Genomic DNA, 23,143 nt, shown 5'->3' on the forward strand with positions numbered 1-23,143 from the left:
TAATCATTTGCTGAATGATTGTTGCATTTTTATTCACAATCATCTGATCATTGATATATCATATGTATATATTACACATATACACACACATATATACACACACGCAATATACGTGCAGTGCTCACATACTCTATATTCTTTAGGTAACCCAGACTTTTATGCCTCCCTTTTTCAATTGCAAGGTATGGTCACTGAGTCTGACACACAGACACACACATGAGATATTTGGGAGATAGGGTTATTCACTCTTGCCAAGAGAATGATTGGAAGATCGATACCACTCTGCATCCAGCAGCCAGTTAGCTTAGCGTAAAGACTGTAAAGGGGGGGGGGGGTGACAAGATGAAATGGTGAGTTGTTACATCTAGAAATGTACATTCCCATGAAGCTAAAAGTATATTTGTACATATTTGTTTAGAATAATCACAACGCTATCACTAATTGCACTTTAAGAAACTATGGTGAACTACAGTCACCACATTATACACGGTAGCAGAGCACAGGTTATCTTTAGATGTAAACATTTTAGGGATGCGTGTCCCAGCCTATTGTAATTTGTAGTAGCTATTTGAAATACCTGATCCCAACCTGGCTTGTAGCTGATTACTATCCTGTTATGTTTCTTTTGTGCTCACTCAAAATTCCTTGGATGTAAATAAGTTAGAAAAAGTGCACTTAGCTGTGCATGGAATACTGATGGAAAAATGTGTAAACTCAGACTATATATTTGCATCCCCATTCCGCTCCCCTAACACACACAATCTAACCGCCCTTTTGAGGACATATGTAGGACAAGAGAACATCAATCATATTCTTAATAATGGGAGGCTGTGGGTGGAGGCTGTGTGGCAGGTGGTGGGCCAGACTCATCTCCCAGGCGTCCACCAGACGAACATTCAGTCCTTTGAACACGGCTCTGAGCACCTTGTCACGCTGCAGTGAGTACCAGTCGCTGTTGGTCAGCGTCTCATAAAGTGTCAAAGCTTTGAGGTTCGCGGTCCGGATGACGACCAGTGTGTCTGGAGCCCTGACCAACAGCCGCACCACCGCCCTGCGGATGCTCTGCAGCCGCTGTATGTAGAGCTCCATGGGGAAAGTGCTGAAGTGAGACCAGATGCCAATAACTACAACAGTGTTGCTGCCTCCAGTTAACCCATCTAGTTCATTGGCAATGTAACGCAGCTCAGTGGTTGGGACGTTGCCAAAACGGAGAGGAGGACCGTGGCAGCGATACGTCACCAAGATGTTGTTTGCATAGTCCAAGGCCATGAAAGGTCCAACTTGCTTTGGACTGTGCAGGTTAAACTCCTTAAGATCTAAAAGTATCACAGAGGGAACAGATGAAGCTGCAGTGTGAACAAAATCAAACTGTTGACAGAAATCCCTGTGGATCACTTACCTGGCAGTGCTGCGTTGAGGTGTTCAAACCACTGTCTGATGGTGGAGTCTCCATACAGGTGGACCTTCTTGCCTTTCAGACACTGACTGATAGCAGACGAGGTGTTGAATTGGTTGACCATGATTCCACCTAGTGCTCGCCACGCACCCTGGTAGTAATAGCCAGAGGGTCCAGACTTCACACTGCTGCTCTTCACCTCCGGTTTACCTGAGAGGAAGTTAAGTTTAATGATGGGGTTATTTTATATTTGTCTTATTTTCAACATATCCCATGAAAAGATAAGAACCAAGGTCTCCCTAACCTGTTTATGACAATTAAGTTATTTCATTACAACTGAAGACGTGAAGTTTTATAATTCAGTCAGGACAACTTTCATCAAAGGCATTGTTGTAATGTTTGGCAGTATGGCTCTGTTCTGGGATTTCCATGACCTTCAACACGCTTTCGTGCCTGCATCTGTGCTGCACATGATAGCGTTGTTTGATTCTTATCACCAAAATTCTTGGCCTAAATTTATTTCCCGATATGATTCCAATAATGAAATATGCCCAATCGGCCAATACTTATTGGATCTACAATTATCGTGCATCCCTACCACAGCCTGAAAGGCAGAGCTGGGGTGGCGGTGGGTTATGAGCTGTTTGCAGTGTAAGCAACAAGGGCAGGCAGGCAACAGCAGCTTAAATAGGCGCCTTGTATGTAATTTGACAATGAATACTAAGAGAGAAATCAGCTGAGCTGTCAGCTGATGTGTCTGGCTTAAGATGGCTGCTATCAGCTGATGTACTGGGATTGTGAGCTGAGCTTGACTTTGTTGCCTTCGTGAACTAACGTTAAGCATGATATGTGTCACAAATACACTGTAATTTCCTGCTAGGTAGAGTGCATTTGTTGGACTATTTTCAGCAGTGGATTAATACACATTTAGTGCACATGTATAGACCCCTTTTCTGTTAGTAAACATAATGGGGTTTTTTTGTGGGTGGAGCTTACTTGGAGGCAGAATTGGAAAAAAACGACAAGAACACGAGAGCACCTGTTTTAAAGGTGTGCTATGATATAAAGCAAACAACAACACAGCAAGTAATGCAACGCTAGCTAAGTTGTGCATTAGCATGCTGTTGTTACAGTTGATACTGTGAAGCTAGCATGCAGAGTGGACGAAGCAGTCAAGAGCCAGCATACCAGCTCCCAACAGCAATACTCACTACTCTCCTGCTACCACACTTTGGCACCATAAACACAGCAGCTGCAACCTCACCTACACCTGGGCCCCTCCCCTGTCCTTCACTTTGGAGGAGGTGACGATGGAGCTGGGGAGGCTGCATCCTGGAAAAGTAACAGGCCCAGACAGCGTATGTCCAAGACTGCTTAAGGACTGTGCCACTCAACTGAACGAGCCTCTTCAGAGAATCTTCAATCTGAGTATACAACTGGGGAGGGTCCTGTTGCTGTGGGAAACATCATGGCTTGTTCCATTACCCAACGTAGGGCGTCCGGACAAGATTAACGTCTACAAACCAGTGGCCCTCAGATCACACATCATGAAGACCCTACAGAGGCTATTTCTTTGTTGACTGAGACCACATGTCAAACATGCACTAGACCCCATACAGTTTGCACGCAAGGAACACACTGAAGTGGATGATGCTGTCCTCTACATGCTCCACCGGGCCTATTCTCACCTGGATAAACTGGGAGGATGTGTGAGGATAATGTTCTTTTTGAGTTTTTAGTGCATTTAACACCATCCATCCCTTCATGCTTAAGGACAAACTGGAGGGGGTGAGGGTGAATCCCTCCTTCACTGCCTGGATTACCTTACAGATTACAGATGACCACAATTTGTCAGACTGGGGAGCTGTGTCTGTGGGATGGCGGTGTGCAGCAGGGGGCTCCACAGGAGACTGTTCTAGCTCCTTTCCTGTTCACATTGTACACAGCACAGACTTCAAATACAACTTCAAGCCCTGCCACATCCAGAAATACTCGGATGACACTGCTATTGTGTTCGTATTAGAAACGGACAGGAAGGGGAGTACAAGGACATGACAAAGACCTTCTGTGACTAGGGTGATAAAAACGGCCTCCTGAGGAACACCTCCAAAACCAAGGAGATGGTGGTGGACTTATGTAGGTCTAAACCCCCCTGCAGCCGGTTAACATTCGAAGGGCAGACATTGAGGCGGTGCAGACCTATACATTTTTAGATGTACACCTGGATGATAAGCTAGACTGGTCCCTGAATATGGATGCCCTATACAGGAAGGGGCAGAGGTGGCTCTTTTTCTTGAGGATGTGCAGGTCCTTTGATGTCTGCAGTAAAATTATGCTTTACCTTTCTTTTTCGGCAACACTGTGACATTGGCAGGTCCTGAAGCCTGAATAGAGACCTTCATGTTGACACCACTGGAGAAAAGTCATAAAGAAAGTAAAAGCTTTTTATTATACACCTATTGCAAATACAGTTTTTGCTCACATGTCATATGGTTGTAACCGTTAGTTGCTGTCCACGTAGAGTGACTTTAGTTATTTATTAGCATTAACCCTCATAACAAGTCAGGTAACGCAATATTTTAGAGATTTGAGGGTCTACTGATGAAGCAACAAATCTGGGATGGAATAAGCTTCAAACTGTTTCAGCATACTTGGATAGCAATATCGCATACATAACAACCCGTCTCCCAGACACTATACAAAAACGTACATGTTTTTTTTCCAAACGTACATGTTGCTCATGGACACACTGAAGTCAGAAAAAAAGAGTTCCCAACTCAGGAAACCATCCTAGGAGCACATCAATGCAGATTATAACCCAGCTTTGCAGTTCCCCTCCGGTCTGCAGAGTATTGTAGTGTCTTCCAGCTAACTGCTTTTGGTGTTATGGCCTGCAATTTGCTGTTTTGGTTGATTCTCACCCCTCTCCTCAACATATTTTATTAGACGCATCAAAAAGCGCTATGACTAACCAATTGTGCACTACCTACCACTAAATAGCAGACAGACAAAGTCAGCAACTAGCTGGTGAACATACCGGATTATTAGCAGATAGAAATTTAGATATTTCACTCATGAGCTGGTGGAGACCAAACTAGAGCTGAAAGGAGAGTGAATTTTGTATTTACATTTGCCAGGTGGCCAGAAGCACTCATAACGCATGCTAATGTTGCTGCATGCTTACTGGATGTGCAAATAGGCCACTGCTTTCTATCAGTTATAAGGTAATAATATGTCAACGTTACTTTTATTGTGCACTGCCCCTACATGGAAAAAAAAACTATGAAAATTATTATTTTGATTTGAATTATATTAGACTGATTAGATTAGATTCAATCTCTAGTTACAAACTTGCTAAATTTCCCACAAACGACATACATATTTATTACAAGTCACACACAATGCCAGTCCTGTGTCTCTGCTTCCTCACCTTTGAAAGAGCTTCTCTTCCTCGGCTTTGAGGTTTTGATTGAATCCTCCCATGGAGTGGCTGATCCTGGCATCACAGTTGAGATTCTTTGGCTTATAGCAGAACCAAGGCTCGCCTGTACGGAGGTCAGTGTAATTGCACAGCGGCTGCTGGGTTGGACGTAGGCAGACGTTACAGGTAGTAGTTTCAGAAAGAGAGCCAGAACGGAAGAGGCTGTGGAAATAAACCCTGTCTGGCTGTTCACTGGTCAGCCTGCGCAGCACTGTGACAGCCTCACTAGGGTGAACCAGCGTCACCTGATGGGACAGAGAACCAGAATTTTCACTAAGTCCAGTCATATCAAAAAAGGCAAATCAAATGAATACTGCTGCACACTATGTATTAGGCGTGCACAAGTTTGAGCTTTAGTCTACAATCTCTGGTGAACTGACCATTCACTCAACTAAACACCTCGAACAGAGATCTTTGAATCACAGCTTATCAACTGTAACTAGGCACAGCAGGAATGTGAAACTTTCAAACTTTTTTTTTTTACAGGTTTATATTTGGTATATCCCGTTCAGGCTAACATTAGCGGCCTCACCTCAACCTGTGCGCTTCCTTCCCAGAGTAAAGAGAACACAGCAGAGTAGGAGCCATTGAGATGATCCACCACTTGTCCAGCCACACCTGCACCAAGCTTCAGGTTGTGCAGCCGGGTGAGTACGACGTCTCCCCCAGACTTCTTGGGACGGCCCTGGAAGTCATACATTTTAATCATAATCTCCAGCTGATCCCCTACATGCCAACGTCCTCCTCCTCTCCCTGGGAGAATGATGAATTTGCTGTGTGCAGAATCACTGGTCTGCTCCAGGGAAAGAGGATCTAGTAGAAGTGGAGTTTCAGGCCAAGCAATGGAGTCTAGTAGGAGGCGTTCCTCCACAGATTCTTCCTTGGACAGTGATTGGAAAGTGCAGAAGACTTGATTGATGTCACGGTCTGGGGCTGGGATGGTGGGTTTCACTTTATGCTGGTCGAGAGAGAAGGTGATGAAGATGCATCAAACAAGTGTACTAACACAACATCAAGACATCCAATTCACTCTACGTGGACAGCAAACTAACCGTTATCACCATATTAAAAATTACATGTTTGCAAAATATGTATATGCAATATGTGATTGTGCACAAATCAACGTTCTGTATACTTCTTTTTGTCCCTTGTACACTTTATTCCTCTTTTTGCAATAAAGATTCAGGGATGAAAAAAAGATTCTGATTATTCCGACACCACATGAATGCTCCGCTCACCTCTCCCTTTCCAAGCGTGCAGGAGTTGGCTCCTGTGCTAAATAATATCTGTGGTCCTCCATTTGTTACTTCTTCTTCTTTTTCTTGTTTGTACGTACACATTCAACGTAGGCTTGGGCGATCTTCTCTATTTTCATATCGTCTGATCATGGCTACTTGAGATCACCGATTGGCAATCTGATCGCCAGGGGACAGTGTTACGTTGCAGCATATTAGTGAAATGCCAGCATGGAAGAAATAGGCTTATTACCTTTAAGAGAATCCACCAAAACATCTTTAAATGCTCAGTACAGTGTTTCCCACAGAATTACCATGTAACCATGGCAAGCAAGCGAACAAGCAGAGGCGCTGAGCAAATCAATGCGCTGTGCGCAACTCCACAGTGAATTATGGTTTTACTCAAATAAATCAGTGAATGGGAAACAGTGCAGTGTGGTGCAGATTCTAGAGACAGTTTTTGTGTCAACTTAGTTCTGATCTGAAAATCATCGCATTAAAAACCAATCACTGATCATCCCTAATTCTACGTAGTGAGAAACGCTCTCTGAAGAGTCCATTTTCGGCTACTGTAGAAACATGGTGGCGCAACTGGGCGACAGTGGACCCCTGATATATGTAGCTAGAAATGGCTCATTCTTAAGTAATAAAAACCTATCCCTTCATTTTGTAAGGTCTTTATACACCACTGAAAACATAGTTGGATGGATATTGCATTGCATTTCTGTCAATAGATTCTCCTAAATATTACACACTGAACCTTTAAATCTGTTGTGGTGGCAGCCCGGCTGACGGTGAGTGTCCTGGTTTTTTCTACTTTTTATCAGTTTTTCTGCTTTTTCCCTCGGTTTCCTGTTCTCTGCCCGCCTCTCTGTGTTTTCTCCCCCGTGTGCTCTCTCTCCCTCTGCTCCTGAGCCCAGCCAACTACCTGCACCTGCAACCCATCATCCACCTCGTCAGCCTGCCACACCTGCCAGTAATCAACCTCATCCCAGCCTGTATTTCAACCCCGGTTCTCCACACCATCCTTGCTTGATCGTCGTTGCTCCATACCTGGTGCCACTCCTGTGTTCAGGCTTCCTTGTTTCTTGTTTTTTCAAACTTACCCTGTGCCTTGTCATTGTCTCCCCCTAACCTTGTCTCTCTGTTTGTTTCCCTCCCAGGTACACTCACCCTCGTCCTCCGCTCGGCTGGGCTCATCCACTGGCCCACTCCCCTTCGGACCTCCCTCTCGGCGTCCTCCCTGTTCCCCTGCCTCTCCTCGCTTCCTCGGCCCGTGTTCCCCGGCTCCCTGGCCCCCTGTCTCCTTGGTTCCCCGTGCCAGTACTTCCCCGACGTCCTCCTCTCCCTCCACTCCAGTCCCTCTCACCCTTTTTTCCCCCAATAAACCTCCTTCCCTCTGAGTGCAGCATTTGGGTCCTCTCTGTCCACACACCACACCCCGTAACAGAACGATCAAGCCACGCATGGACCCAGCTCACTCACCCTCCCCCCTCTCCACCGACTCCTTGGAATTTGAGTCCTGGCTCCGGGACTTCCTCAAGCTCAAAGAGCTGTGGAAGGGAGCCATAAATGACGGCCTGAAGAAGGCTTTCCGCGCCAGGGCTCAACAGCTGCTGTGGGCTGAGCCTCGCCTGAGGGATTTCGTCCCACCATGGGATGCCAGCTTCCTCCACGCCCTGGCCCTTCCCCCCGCCAAGGAGCCCCTAAGCGCGCCCCTGCCGGTGTCTGCATCTGGTCCGTTACCTCGGCCTGAGCTCGGAGACTGCTGGACCGGACCGGAGGTGGGCCTGGCGGCCGTTAGCCCCTCCACAGAGGATCTCTGCCAGGTGAGGACCCTCGCGGACAGTCTTCTTGGGGACTTAAGGGTGGAGGATTGGCACAAGAGGCTGGACGCGCTAGTCGGCTTCGAGAGGGCTCTGGGTCAACAACCGCGCCTACTGCGTACTCCAGGCATGGCTGAGCTGCTTTGGGAGGTGGGTCGCCTCAAGGAAGCCCTGCGATCGGCCCTGAATTCCCCCGGTGCTCTTCTTGCTGGGCTTAGCATGCGGCCCGCTGGTCCCCTGCCTGTCCCTCTAGCGGCGGGCGCCGCTAGCCTCCAGTCAGTCCCTCCTGATCCCCAGCTCACTAGCGCGGACTTGGCGGACGGACCGGCTTCAGCCCCGCCGGTGGTCCGGCCGACCCCTGCTCCTCGTGTTCTGTTGGCGGACGGACCGGCTTCAGCCCCGCCGGTGGTCCGGCCGACCCCTGCTCCTCGTGTTCTGTTGGCGGACGGACCGGCTTCAGCCCCGCCGGTGGTCCGGCCGACCCCTGCTCCTCGTGTTCTGCTGGCGGACGGACCGGCTTCAGCCCCGCCGGTGGTCCGGCCGACCCCTGCTCCTCGTGTTCTGCTGGCGGACGGACCGGCTTCAGCCCCGCCGGTGGTCCGGCCGACCCCTGCTCCTCGTGTTCTGTTGGCGGACGGACCGGCTTCAGCCCCGCCGGTGGTCCGGCCGACCCCTGCTCCTCGTGTTCTGTTGGCGGACGGACCGGCTTCAGCCCCGCCGGTGGTCCGGCCGACCCCTGCTCCTCGTGTTCTGTTGGCGGACGGACCGGCTTCAGCCCCGCCGGTGGTCCGGCCGACCCCTGCTCCTCGTGTTCTGTTGGCGGACGGACCGGCTTCAGCCCCGCCGGTGGTCCGGCCGACCCCTGCTCCTCGTGTTCTGTTGGCGGACGGACCGGCTTCAGCCCCGCCGGTGGTCCGGCCGACCCCTGCTCCTCGTGTTCTGTTGGCGGACGGACCGGCTTCAGCCCCGCCGGTGGTCCGGCCGACCCCTGCTCCTCGTGTTCTGTTGGCGGACGGACCGGCTTCAGCCCCGCCGGTGGTCCGGCCGACCCCTGCTCCTCGTGTTCTTTTGGCGGACGGACCGGCTTCAGCCCCGCCGGTGGTCCGGCCGACCCCTGCTCCTCGTGTTCTGTTGGCGGACGGACCGGCTTCAACCCCGCCGGTGGTCCGGCTGACCCCTGTTCCTTGCTCCGAGGCCCTCAGCCCAGCTGCCTTATCCCTGACTCCCCCCGCTGCTGTCGCACTGCCAGCCCCACGCCCGGCTCCCCGGCCTCAGAAGAGGTGGTCTCGACCCCTAGCCCGTCCTTTGGGCCGCCCGCCCGAACTCGCTGGCCTGTCTCGCCTTGCTCCCCGGCCTCTGGAGAGGCCACCACGCCCGGCTCCCCGGCCGCCACGCCCGGCTCCCCGGCCTCTGGTGAGGTCGCCACGCCCGGCTCCCCGGCCTCTGGTGAGGTCGCCACGTCCGGCTCCCTGCCCGGCTCCCCGGCCTCTGGTGAAGTCGCCACGTCCGGCTCCCTGCCCGGCTCCCCGGCCTCTGGAGAGGTCGCCACGCCCAGCTCCCCGGCCTCTGGAGAGGTCATCTCGCCCCCTAGCCCGTCCCTCGGGCCGCCCGCCCAAACTCTCTGGCTTGTCTCGCCTTGCTCCCCGGCCTCTGGAGAGGTCGTCTCGCCCCCTAGCCCAGCCCTCGGGCCGCCCGCCGGGCACCCCTGGTCCGCCGGACCCTCCCGGATCCCCTGGTCCGCCCTCGGGCCGCCCGCCGGGCTCCCCTGGTCCGCCCTCGGGCCGCCCGCCGGACCCTCCTGGCTCCCCTGGTCCGCCCTCGGGCCGCCCGCCGGACCCTCCTGGCTCCCTGGTCCGCCCTCGGGCCGCCCGCCGGACCCTCCTGGCCCCTGGTCCGCCCTCGGGCCGCCCGCCGGACCCTCCTGGCTTCCCTGGTCCGCCCTCGGGCCGCCCGCCGGACCCTCCTGGCTCCCCTGGTCCGCCCTCTGGCCGCCCGCCGGGCTCCCCTGGTCCGCCCTCGGGCCGCCCGCCGGACCCTCCTGGCTCCCCTGGTCCGCCCTCTGGCCGCCCGCCGGGCTCCCCTGGTCCGCCCTCGGGCCGCCCGCCGGGCTCCCCTGGTCCGCCCTCGGGCCGCCCGCCGGGCTCCCCTGGTCCGCCCTCGGGCCGCCCGCCGGGCTCCCCTGGTCCGCCCTCGGGCCGCCCGCCGGACCCCCCTGGCTTCCCTGGTCCGCCCTCTGGCTCCCCTGGTCCGCCCTCGGGCCGCCCGCCGGGCCCCCCTGGCCCGCCCTCGGGCCGCCCGCCGGACCCCCTGGCTTCCCTGGTCCGCCCTCTGGCTCCCCTGGTCCGCCCTCGGGCCGCCCGCCGGACCCTCCTGGCTCCCCTGGTCTGCCCTCGGGCTCCCTGTCCCGCCGGACCCTCCTGGCTCCCCTGGTCTGCCCTCGGGCTCCCCTGTCCCGCCGGACCCTCCTGGCTCTCCTGCTCTGCATTCGACTTGCCCCCCTGAACTTCCTGGCTCCCCCTGTCCGCCCTCGGGCTGCCCGTCGGACCAACCCTGCTCCCCTGAACTTCCTGGCTCCCCCTGTCCGCCCTCGGGCTGCCTGTCGGACCAACCCTGCTCCCCTGAACTTCCTGGCTCCCCCTGTCCGCCCTCGGGCTGCCCGTCGGACCAACCTGACCCCCCTGAACCCCTTGGTCCCTCTGTTTCGCCCTCGGGACGTTCCGCCCGAACCCCTTGGTCCCCCTGTTCCGCCCGAACCCCTTGGTCCCTCTGTTCCGCCCTCGGGACGTCCGCCCGAACCCCTTGGTCCCTCTGTTCCGCCCTCGGGACGTCCGCCCGAACCCCTTGGTCCCTCTGTTCCGCCCTCGGGACGTCCGCCCGAACCCCCTGGTTCCCCAGCTCCGCCCTCTGGCACCCTGTCTGAACCCCCTGGTCCCCCAGCGCTACCCTCTGGCACCCTGTCTAGCCCTGAGTTTTCAGTTCTGCCCTGCCTGTTCCCCTAACTCTTCCCTGTCCTGAAGCCCTCCCTGAACTCCCAGTTTGGTTTTGGACCCTGGACCCCCGTCAGCCGGACCCCAGTACATCTTCCCCCCCGTGTTCACCTGCCAAACCCCCTGTCCTATAGGAAGGCCGCCGGGAGGCGTCCATTGAGGAGGGGGCCCTGTTGTGGTGGCAGCCCGGCTGACGGTGAGTGTCCTGGTTTTTTCTACTTTTTATCAGTTTTTCTGCTTTTTCCCTCGGTTTCCTGTTCTCTGCCCGCCTCTCTGTGTTTTCTCCCCCGTGTGCTCTCTCTCCTCTGCTCCTGAGCCCAGCCAACTACCTGCACCTGCAACCCATCATCCACCTCGTCAGCCTGCCACACCTGCCAGTAATCAACCTCATCCCAGCCTGTATTTCAACCCCGGTTCTCCACACCATCCTTGCTTGATCGTCGTTGCTCCATACCTGGTGCCACTCCTGTGTTCAGGCTTCCTTGTTTCTTGTTTTTTCAAACTTACCCTGTGCCTTGTCATTGTCTCCCCCTAACCTTGTCTCTCTGTTTGTTTCCCTCCCAGGTACACTCACCCTCGTCCTCCGCTCGGCTGGGCTCATCCACTGGCCCACTCCCCTTCGGACCTCCCTCTCGGCGTCCTCCCTGTTCCCCTGCCTCTCCTCGCTTCCTCGGCCCGTGTTCCCCGGCTCCCTGGCCCCCTGTCTCCTTGGTTCCCCGTGCCAGTACTTCCCCGACGTCCTCCTCTCCCTCCACTCCAGTCCCTCTCACCCTTTTTTCCCCCAATAAACCTCCTTCCCTCTGAGTGCAGCATTTGGGTCCTCTCTGTCCACACACCACACCCCGTAACAAAATCATCTTTAAGGACCCAGTTGCTGGGAGTGGAGGGAGGAATGAGAGGGTCTGTGTTTTGCTTTGTTTATGGTTATACAGAGTTGCATATAGATACATAGAGAAGGGCTAGAATTGGTCTTTGGGTGCCAAGGTTCCCTCTGGGACTCTCACTTTATTGTCGTATGTTGTCTTTATGTTGTGCTGTGTTTGTGTTGTGCCTTACTTTTACAATGAAAACATGTACCCCATATTAGGAATTGCGCTCATGCGTACACCACTGATTGTTACTTATGCACCCCATTACCACTATTATTATTGCTTACTTATTTTATCATATTTGAATAAATAGAGACCTGAACAGCTACAATATGGCCCAGTCAAGATAGTAAATGTCTAAATTTCACCATATTCCTTTACTTTAAATTTTTTGATTAAAATTGAAGGATAACATTAATCAAGGGGACTACATCCTACATAAAAAAAGTAGACTTTTTGGAGTGCTTCATTAACCTTGAGTCTGGGGTTGAAGGCAGTTTTCCTATAATAATAATATTAATCATAATAATACATTTTAAAAACATAACAAATAACAAAACATATATAGCAAAATATATGAACATTAGGTAAAAACATGTGGTCCAGAAATACATAAGAGTGTAGGGGCGACCATATAAATAACAAATAACAAACAGCAGCAGGTGCAATACAACATTATTTGAAGTAAAAAATCTAGTCTAAAAAGGTGAGCTTTGATAAGTGATTTGAAAGAGTACATGTCACTGCAATCTCGGACGTGTCTGGGTAAGTAGTTCCAAAGGGCCTGCGATGGTGAAAGCTCTGTCGCCCTAGGTACGGTGCTCAGTCCTGATTTGTGGGGAGAGGAGGTTAATTTCAGGGGAGCAGAGGTTACGGGAGAGATTGTGGCGGTGGAGCAGGTCTGTGAGGTAGGAAGGGGCCTTGTTATGGAGGGCTTTATGTGTGAGGAGGAGGATTTTGTACTGAATGCGTTGGGGAACAGGGAGCCAGTGAAGATTCTGGAGGACAGAGGTGATGTGGTCAGGGTTGCGTGTGTGGGTGAGGAGGTGGGCAGCAGAGTTTTGGATATATTGAAGTTTATTTAGGGCTTTGGCAGGTGAACCATAGAGGATGCTATTACAGTAGTCAGTTCTGGATGTAATGAAGGTGTGGATCAGGGTTTCAGCAGCAGAGAAGGTGAGTGGTTGAGGTGAAAGAAGGATGTCCTGGTGACATGGTTGATTCAAAAGTGTGTTCAAAAGTGGGGTTGCAGTCAAAGATGACTCCAAGGTTGCAGATGTGTGGGGATGGAGACAAGGTGAAGTTGTTGATGGAAAGGCTGAAGTTGTTGGTGTTTTTGTGAGTGATTTGGGGCCAGTGATGAACATGTCAGATTTATTGAAGAAAAAGTTGGTTTGCATCCAGGTTTGTCGGTGAGGCAGTTGGTCAGAGTTGCAGAGGTGTATGTAGTGATGGATTTGGTGGAGATGTAGATCTGGATGTCATCGGCGTAGCAGTGGAAGTGGAGGCCATATCTACATATGATAATATGGAGTGGCAGGATATAAATGATGAACAAGAGAGGACCAAGCACCGAACCTTGGGGGACGCCTTATGACAAAGGAGCAGTGGAGGAGGTGCAGTTATTGATGTTGATGAACTGTTGTCTGTTGGTGAGGCAAGAGCAGAGCCAGGAGAGTGCGGTGCCAGTGCTGCAGTGAGGTCGAGCATGATTAGGATGGTGAGGTGACCAGAGTTGGCGGAGAGGAGGAGAGGAGGAGGTCATTGGTTCTTTTGATGAGGGCTGTTTCAGTGCTATGTTGTGAGCGGAATCCAGATAGAAATGGTTCGAACTGGTTGTTAGTGGTGAGGTGGGTTTGAATTTGAGCAGCAACAACACGTTCTAGGATTTTTGATAGGAAGGGGAGATTGGAGATAGGTCGGAAATTGGACATAATGGTTGAGACCAGGTTTCTTGAGGATGGGCGTGACAGCTGCAACTGAGTGTTGTGGGGACTGATCCGGATGTGAGGGAGGAATTAATGATTTTCATGATGAGTAGGGTGAAGAGGGTGATGGATGGAAGGCAGGTCGTGATGAGGGATGATGGGATGGGGTCTAAGCTGCAGGTGGAGTTATTCATTTTTGTGGTGAATTAGGGTTAGACGGAAAACAGTCTCCAACAAATACTCTTTATTCTTTATTTGATTAATTTTTGCTTAAAATTACAGTGCCTACCTGTTTTACGAGCATCAGTTGTCAATTTTAAAACATACTGTATATATCTGTGACCCATTTCTAAAGATTTATGTCTTCAGTAGGAACGAATGGGAACCAGTAGGTTGGAACACATTGATGGTTTTGGTATTGTCATTAGATGGAAAGAACAGAATAATGCCTTCCATGTCCTTTAATTAGCGAAGCTGCTGCTGTCAGCAAAGCAGTGCAAGATTTACAAGGTGAAACTATGTTAACTCAAGTTGCAATGAAGTACATTGCTGTTACTCTGAGCCACATTGCACTCTAACAAAATCCTGAAATCTGACATTTATGCTTCAAATGATCCCACTAAAACCAAGTTCTCACCTCCAGGAAATCCATCTTGCGTAGCACAAAGATGAAGCCAAACACAGCCTGAGAGAGGACGATGAAGAAGATGACGATGATTCTGTACTTTGTGAGGCGCATGCTGACCACCTTTCTTATGCAAGCTCTGACCTTCATGATCAGTGTTCAGTCTTCATCTCTGGCCGCCAAATTGCACTATGATCACTTCATCTGCTCCTGGATTTTTTTAAAAAGGGGGACATCTTGTTATGATAAAAAGTATTACTTGCATAAACTTGAACTCAAATGGCAAATGTCTGGCTTTCAATCATTAGGACTAAACTAAACAGTTACCCAGGACATTGATGGATCAACCAACAACTAAGTCTACAACCAAAGACAGCAGCCTTCCAGTTCAACATGATGATTCATTCCCAGGTGATGCTATGATGTACACTATTTAACTACATTTGGACAATGATGTGTTTTGGAACTACATTTCTGACACCACACTTGCAGATTGTGGTTCCCTTACAACAAGTTGCACAAACAATCTGTTTTCACTAGTGTCCTGTTAATTACAGTTTTGCACAATTATTCAAATGTTTTTCTGCCAAGACTGCAAATGCAGATGATGTAAAAGAAATATGTGCCGGGAAAAAACAAACAAATGAACAATCTCAATTTTTTCAGCTTTAGTTTACAGGGAACATCAGGAGCAGCTCCAAACAGGACTTTTGGGGCCAATCATAGATTGCTTGAAGCAGTATTTATTTAATTTTTCTTAAAAACATAGTACAATAAGTATTATAATTAAGAGATGAGAAACATGCTACTATACAGGCTACTTGTGAATTTCACCCCCCCAATTTTTTTAAATTTATTGTTAAAACCTTATGCTTGGGACTTTAATCAATTGCCTGAAGTGTTTTACTGGGTGCATGTGTGGGCATGGTCGCCGTGATTATGTGGTTGCCATGGTGACATGGGTGAGAGTGCAGACGCTCTGGTCAGAGCTGTCCCTGTTATGACCAGAGGTAAGCTGCTGTTGAACTGTGCTCCACCCATATAAAAGTTTATAAAAGTTAATAGGTTATGTATGTTATGTCCCACTCACCCTGTGTGAGAATTTTTAAGTAATTCGGTCTCAAACCTAAAGGCTAACGTTAGCATGCTAGGCGGCCCCAGTACAGAGGGGAGGAAACATTGTGTATTATGGCTAATGGCTGAATTCTGTCTGTTATCAGGAGAGCTACATCTGATTGACACACATAGACCTAGCTCATGTTTGCTGTCTTTCAAATTGTGAATGCAGGTATCGAGATGTCCTTTTTGTATTTTGATTTTAGGGTAATTGATTACATCTCTGCCATGTTTGTGCCTTTTGGAGAGTTTTGTATGCAATTACCAGATGAATAATATGTCTTGCTGTGTAGTAACTGTCCAAGAAGCCAGTGCTCCAGTTTTTTCGGTGCGTGAATTTCTAGCATGTTATTTATTTGTTAGCAATAATTAGCACACATTGGTGTGAGCACTCGCTGTAAAAAACTTGTTAGCTTATCTCTTGGTTGGTGCTGTAGCACGTGTTTTTATCATGAGCATGTGAAACATTCCTAATAGTTAATTTGTTAAAGAGGAAAAAAAAAAAAAAGCCTTCGATTGAATGGCCTGTGCATTACTAACTGAGCTAACCAGACCCACTAGCCTATTTGTCAACCCCTGACCTACAGCATTAAAAACAGCATTAATAACGCTGAAACAGCACAAGAGATCCTGCTAGATATTCAGTTCTTCCTTACAACTTCATAAAATTTTAACAACTCCGTTTTAACACATTCGTGTTTACATACATACGAACCTGCGTGATGTGATAACTCAGTTTCAACAATTCACTACCACATCGGAACATATGTCTGTCTGTACCTGTCCCTGTGAGCGCACCCTGTTCTCGCTGTTGCAGAGCTGAGCAGCATAATCACCGCCTGCATGAGCAGCTTTTCTGTTCCCCTGCAAGTGCTCCCCACAGTATATCTGTATATTAGTATATTTGTTACACAGTCTAATTTCTTCATTCATTAGAAAGATTTTAATTTTCAGTTTTTTCCTCCATTAACTTATTATGGAGATCGTTAAAGTCAGAGAGATATGAGGGAGAGATTCTGAATGTGCAGAACATTTTGAACATGAGCAGAAAACTTGCTGAAACACAGGAGCTATCTAAGTCCAGGAGTTTGAATGACAATCAGTTCATTTATAATTAAGGTGGAAAGGTGCCGCATGCACATTTAAGAGGTTACTTCCCCAAACAACTGATTCAGCAGGGATTGTGTTCACTCAGCAGGGATTTTATTGAGTGAAAACAAGTGATCTACAGGAGAATACATATTTAAAAGTAATAGCCAGAATGCCTGAGAGCCTTACTCTATTATATTCTATTGTTTGTTTTGTTTTGAATTTGTACCTGCTGCCTGTTTTTTTCTCTTTAGCCTATGTAAACAAAGACATTTCACCATAAATTAATGCAGAAAAGGGGGGAGATCACCCAGACCTCCCTGTCCGCTCCAGTGCATTTCTACAAAATATTTACCCCATAAATTCACTAGAATGAAAGAAAACCGTCTCTGTTTGAAACATTTTGTGGGGGCAGTATAAAATCTTACCCAGGGCTCCAACAATGTGAAGGACGGCCCTGGTAAAACTGAATGTGTTTTTTGTTAAAACTCAGAGGAAAATGTTTCCCATACTGAGAAACTGTTCTCATACTGAGAGATTCTGGTCAGACATGGAGTTTATTCAAGCTTATGTCATTCTGGTGTTTCTTTTTGTTTTAAGGATGTTTTCTTTTGTGTTTTTGATTTCAGGAGGGATAAGAGAGGAAAATATTTCATAGAAAATCTTTTATTCTTACTTGCTGAATACCATATCCACAGATGTACTGGTTCTAAACCGTTCTTCCCTTTCTTTAAGATTGATCTTAATGTTTTGGACCATAAAATAGGCTAATCATGAAATTATAAAGCTCAAAGGACTGTACAATGTGCTGACCTAAATACTGAAACTCTCAACAGAAATTGGTGCTTTAATCCAGATTTTTTCGTGTATCCCTGAAAAAAGGAAAGGTTGTTTGTTTCTTTATAGGTATATAAAATTTACGTAAACAACTGCCAGGAATATGTTCACGAGGCAGTCCGCAGCTGCTGCACACGGCACGCGCAGCGTCAGGCAAGTTTGGAAACCAGGAGGAAAACACCGGAAATGCAACAGTTGGATTACTCTAAACGTTCACAGAATATAAACTTTGGATCTTTTATCACCATTTATGAACCTCACAAAGAAAATAATACTATATCGTTTTTAACATTAGGCCTTGTTTGCAGTAGTAGGCCTAATCATTACGTCAGTTTTCACTTTAGCTGTAATTACGTAGGCTACATCAGAGAGAGAGAGAGAGAGAGAGAGAGCAACTAGGTTTCGTTTTTTATGAAAACGCCTTTGATTCTTCTGATCGTTTTACCTTTACGGACTAAAGGAATATACATTATCGAGGAATGGACACATATTCGGACTTTATGCTTCAAAAGGAGGGACCACTTTCTTCCGTCTCTCTTGTTTACCATGCCAGCAGTCGATATCTATCGTAAATAAACACATTGTTGCTTGTTTCCCGTAAAATAAACTGAACGATTGAATTGTGGAGAATCTAACCGATCTAACGATGTACAGCATGTCCGTTTTGACAAATGTTAAAACATTTTATTTGTTCTGTATCTTAGCAGATAGAACCAGAACTCGTACGTTCATATTTATACAAAATACAATCAACAAATAAATAAGATGAATTATTATAGGTAGCCTAAATGATAAAAGTAGTTCAAATCAGCCTCAACTTTACCAGCTGCAACATTAAAGTGATACATGCATCAACACAATACCATGATATATATTTCTGAAATGGGCCATTGTGCACAACTGAAGGCTACTTGTGGTACTTTAAGTAGGCTATAGCCTTTGATGCTAATACTTTGATACTTCTACAAAGTACAACATTTCCCTGTTGTGGAGTAGTAGGTCTATCTCAAAACTATACACATATTAGAAAATTTAGTGGCAACATTTAGTTTTATGATGTCTATAAAACCAGACTTTAAATATAGGCTACTCAAATAAATCATGTTTTACCTGAGCAGAGACTCATTTCGAGGCAACATGGAGATGATCTCTTGGTGGGATTCTGCAGTTTCCTTTTGTAGACAATTTTGTTCTCTTTGCTCAACATTCAGGAAATACATGTGTGCAGAGCTCCACATGCTATTAGGCAATTTAACTTGCATATGCCCCTAAAATAGATGCACCAGAACAAGTATTTACAAGCACTGAAACATTTACAGTGGGCTACATTACTGCAGTAATCACAGTTTTAAATCAAACTGAGCTGTATGAAGCTGTAACTGATCAATAAACAATAATTTGTCATGCTGGGATCTGTCCCACTGATGATGGGACTGTCATAGTTATCATCTTTAAGATGATGTGAATATTTCTGAGTGACGATGATTGTGGAGCAGCTGAAACAACTTAAAGTGAGTTTTCCTGCATAGGCTATAATCTTAATGTGTTTTGACACTATTTCATTAAATGCGAAATGAGCACAAATTTTAATTTAAATTAGCCTAGATGTCTAAAAATGTAGGCTACACTCAGTTTGAACCTGGACACATTTTCAACTACAAATCACCTAAATAATTATAATGGGGATCGGACTATGTCTTTACAATCCTAGGTCAATAAGTAAACTATGTCTTCTCTGTTTTGATCCATATTTTCATCTTTACTTATTGCTACCTAAATTTTGTGCCGTGAGGTTCCAGGAATTTAAAAATCCAATGTAACATACAGTGAATAGGCTTTCTGCACTTGATCATTAATTCAGGTCTGGTAAATGAATAAGAGGGCTGTACTGAATAAAATGTGGACTAAGATTGTTAACTTATTGACTCCTTCCCCCACTCCTGTCTTTTAAGATAAATGTGATTGTCTGCATTGGCAGCACTCATATTTCTAGTACCAAGGTATCCAAAGGCTTTGCTCTTTATTTACCCGTTGCCCTAGTGAAGAGTAGTATTGGAGCTCCACTGATGATCACACACTTCCATGAGGTTTCAAACAAACTCAGAGTTGATCGAAATAGGCCTCATTCTGATCAGCTGTTCTGGAACTGAAAATTCTGAGTTTCCCATCTCAGACTTAATCTACTCAGAGGTCAGGGTTCAGCTCAGAGATTGTTGAACCTGCTTTCTGAAACAGGGCCCATGCTGTAGATAGTGCATCAGCAGTGGACAGATGTAGATTTATCTTCTTAACCACCCACATGTGACACATGTGAAGTATGCCCCAGTGTGGTGACCATCTTCTTCTAACAGATTTGCATAGCTGTTTAAAAAAAAACAGCAGACTCCCGCTCCAAAGCCACTAATTAACATACAGCATGAAAATAAAAAACGAAGATGTTAAATTCCAAAAAGCTTCAGAATTCATCCGTCTGGGTCTGTTTTCTGTCACATCATCAACAAACACTATGACCCAGTGCTACTGGAAGCCATGCATGCCCATGCCATCACACTTCCCCCAACCGTGTTTTACAGATGATTTTGAATGCTTCAGATCATGAGACGTTCCAAGCCTTCTCTTTACCGTTTTCTTCCCATCATTCTGTCACAGGTAGATCTTAGTTTCATCTGTCCAACGAATGCTGTTTAAGTCTAATCTGTCCTGTCTATTCATGAGGCTTATGAATGGATTGCACCTTGTGGTGAACACTCTGTATTTGCTCTAGTGAATTATTCTCTTTATGATAGACTTGAATAATGATTTGCCTACCTCCTGAAGAGTGTTCTTCACATGGCTGGATGTTGTGAAGGTTTTTTTCTTTACAATGGAAAAGATCCTACGATCATGCACCACTGTTGTCTTCCGTGGACGTCGAGGCCTTTTTGTGTTGGAGTGCTCACCAGTGCGTTCTTTTTTTCTCAGAATGTAACTGTTGATTTGGCCACTCCTAATGTTCCTGCTATCTCTCTGATGCAATGTTTATTTGTTGCAGCCTAAGGATGGCCTGTTTCGCTTGCACTGAGAGCTCCTTTCACCCGATGTTGTGAGTTCACAGCAGCACTTAACAAATGTGAATGCCCATCTGGAATCAACTCCAGACCTTTTACCTTCTTAACTGATAACACACCTGTCCATGAAACAGCTTTTGAGTCAATTCTCTAATTATGTTTGGTCCCTTGAAAAAGAGGGGGCTACATATTAAAGAGCTTTATTTCCTAAACCCAATGTGATATATAATTAAGCTGAGAGACTGCACTTTAAGCCCATATTCATTATTTAACAGCAACTTGAAGATGTTTAAGTAAACAGCCAAAATAACAAAACTTGTATCAGTGTCCAAATGGACTTCACTGTAGCTGTCTAATCATAATGCTTTGTTTGCAAGTGATGAACAATCATCTGTTTTTTCTGTCTTTTATTACAGATCATTGATCATGAAACTCCAGTTGGAAGAACTTCTGTCAATTTTTTGTTAGTTTACTAACTGTGATGTCACTATTTAGGTTTGAGCGCATCTTTAGGCCAACATGCACTACTTCAGTTCTTCCTTCAGTCCATGAGGAGAACCCACAGAGATGGAAAGAGAGGGAAACATTATACATCTGATTGTTGGTGGAAAAAAACCTGTATTTTGATGACGTAAATGTTCTCTATCTCTTCAGTGAGTCTTTAGCAACATAACTATTATTATGCGTCTTCTGCTGAACTCTACTTCACAGCACAATCCCAGCATTTCTTCAGAATCTTTAGCGATGATGCCAGAAAGGATCAACTTGGAAATCGGTGGTTGTCGGTGTGAGATATGCAAGTTAAAGTGAACATACATTTACTATAACCTCCTTTATGGACGGGTATGGTAACTGATGAAAACTGATACAACAGTCAAAAATTATATATCAACCATGAAGAAATATAGTGGAAGGTGCCAGTTAGATGTGCAATTACACATCCTGTCGTTATATGTTTATATGATACAAAAATTACTTTAAAATGAAATGGTATTTTAGCTAAATTTAGGTGCTCAGTAAACTTGAATTTTGTCTTACTGAGATCTGGTTTTGAGGGAGGAAAAAAAACTAACAGACTTTTTGGGGGAGTAAGTAATGCATGGATCTATATCTCATTTTCTTTCAGCATATAATCAGGTTTGAAGTTGAACTGACAAAGAAAAAAAGTAGTAGTTTTGTTTTGAATAATTTCCTCCATCTGCCATCTGAGTTTAGTTTCACACACGTGTTCATATGCATGCTGCCATCTTTCAGCCTTTTCACTTCACATGTTGTAGTGTTATATTTGTCCAACAGATGGCAGGATAGAGATATATTAAAAACCGAGAGTGCGGGTTCTGTGATCCTGATCTGGTTACTTTCTTTCATTCTGTCTGTGTCTTTTTGGTTAGATTAGGCACAGGTCAGTTGGGTCTGAAAGCTCTGGGACAGATGTGTGGCAGTTGAATGCTATACTATACTATAGCTATATTGTTGAGGCCCTGTTTTGCAGAGACCCTGAGGGCTTAATTATTTTAGTTTATATTGTGCTTACATGGTGCATTTCACTGCAAGAAAATGTGTTTATAACTTTTGCCATTTGCCATTTTTACCCCTAATTTGTTAATATAGTTTATTAATATAATTTATTTATGAAAAAAAAAGCTGAAATAGCCATATCTGTATTTTGTACAGATGCATGTACGCTGACTTTGGACACAAACACAGTTGCCAAGTCTCTCTTTCTGCACGATAGTGGAAAGCAGGTGACGTGGGTCAGGGAGACACAGCAGTACCCAGATCACCCCGGCAGGTTTGAGAGTGTCTCCCAGGTGCTGTGTCGCGAAGGCCTCACCCGACGCCACTACTGGGAGGTGGAGTGGCGAGGACGCTGGGTGGACGTTGCTGTGGTGATGAGGGGGATCCGTCGGAGGGCTGGCTCTCACCTCTGTGGGTTTGGATACACAGATCAGTCCTGGAGTCTGTTCTGCTCTGAGGATCACTACAGCGCTCAGCATGACAACCAGCCTGTAGAAATACCAGCACCCCCGTCTCGCTCCCACAGGGTTGGAGTGTATCTGGACTGGCCTGGTGGCTCCCTGTCCTTCTACAGTGTCTCCTCTGGGACTCTCAGTCACCTTCACACGTTCCATGGCTCCTTTACTGAGCCTCTCTACCCCGGGTTTGGGATGGAGGAGGATGACTGCTCTGTCACTATTTGCACAGTAGAGTGTTTGCCAACATTAATTTCTCGGTCAGCTAGTGCAGAAAGAATTGAGGAATTTTGACTGCACGTTGATTTGGGTTGCTGAACATTGAAATGTGATTAATAGGAGCAAAAGAGAATTCTGAATGTTCACTTATGCTATCTAAATGGATTTCAAACCTACAAGAAAAAGTAATGTATATATGAAAACATGGCCAGTGTTTGACAGAGATGCTCATAAGTCTCTGAGCTAATTTCCAAGTCAAGTCTCAAGTCTTTGAGCTAGAGTTCAAGACAAGTCTCTCATTGGTATAATGAGTGTTGTATCACCTTCTACGTTCAATCCAGGCTGCTTATAACACTGCATATATTTAAGGAATTCTGTAACTTGTCTTTTTCATTTACAGAGCACAACCATATAATGTGCACTGCAACAACTAATCACAGCTTATAAACTACTGTAAGTCAACACATCCCCCCCAGACTTTCAGACCAGTTTAATGTCTATGAAGATTCTCAGTC

At 46.9% G+C, this 23,143-nt stretch overlaps 1 protein-coding gene across 2 annotated transcripts; it reads right to left on the reverse strand.

Annotated features, from left to right (window-relative positions):
• Positions 1-210: 210 nt before the first annotated feature.
• Positions 211-20,347, reverse strand: LOC119918263 (NXPE family member 3-like). 2 transcript variants are annotated; one of them, XM_038738910.1, is made up of 8 exons: positions 20,198-20,304; positions 18,500-18,657; positions 14,360-14,557; positions 5,410-5,835; positions 4,827-5,122; positions 3,738-3,808; positions 1,400-1,606; positions 211-1,316 (listed from the first exon to the last, which is right to left on the reverse strand). In XM_038738910.1, the coding sequence occupies exons 3-8, from the start codon at positions 14,495-14,497 to the stop codon at positions 763-765; spliced, it is 1,692 nt and encodes a 563-aa protein (XP_038594838.1). In that variant the 5' UTR covers positions 14,498-14,557; positions 18,500-18,657; positions 20,198-20,304; the 3' UTR covers positions 211-762. The 2 variants fall into 2 exon arrangements, with proteins under 2 accessions (XP_038594838.1, XP_038594840.1); XM_038738912.1 differs by lacking the exon at positions 18,500-18,657 and having other exon boundaries at positions 20,198-20,347.
• Positions 20,348-23,143: the final 2,796 nt, after the last annotated feature.

This window comes from Micropterus salmoides, unplaced genomic scaffold, assembly GCF_014851395.1.
Source record: "Micropterus salmoides isolate LMB-PRFRI ecotype aquatic unplaced genomic scaffold, ASM1485139v1 Ms_hic_scaffold_23, whole genome shotgun sequence".
Lineage (NCBI taxonomy): Eukaryota > Metazoa > Chordata > Actinopteri > Centrarchiformes > Centrarchidae > Micropterus > Micropterus salmoides.

Bases quoted from the DNA above. Each gene is read 5' to 3' on its own strand.
- LOC119918263 (XM_038738912.1), bottom strand. From the start codon at position 14,497: ATGAAGGTCAGAGCTTGCATAAGAAAGGTGGTCAGCATGCGCCTCACA. The intron at 5,123-5,409 runs GTGAGGCCGCTA...CTGTCCCATCAG, and splicing joins AAGGAAGCGCACAGGTTGAG to GTGACGCTGGTTCACCCTAG. The intron at 1,317-1,399 runs GTAAGTGATCCA...TGATACTTTTAG, and splicing joins CCTCAACGCAGCACTGCCAG to ATCTTAAGGAGTTTAACCTG.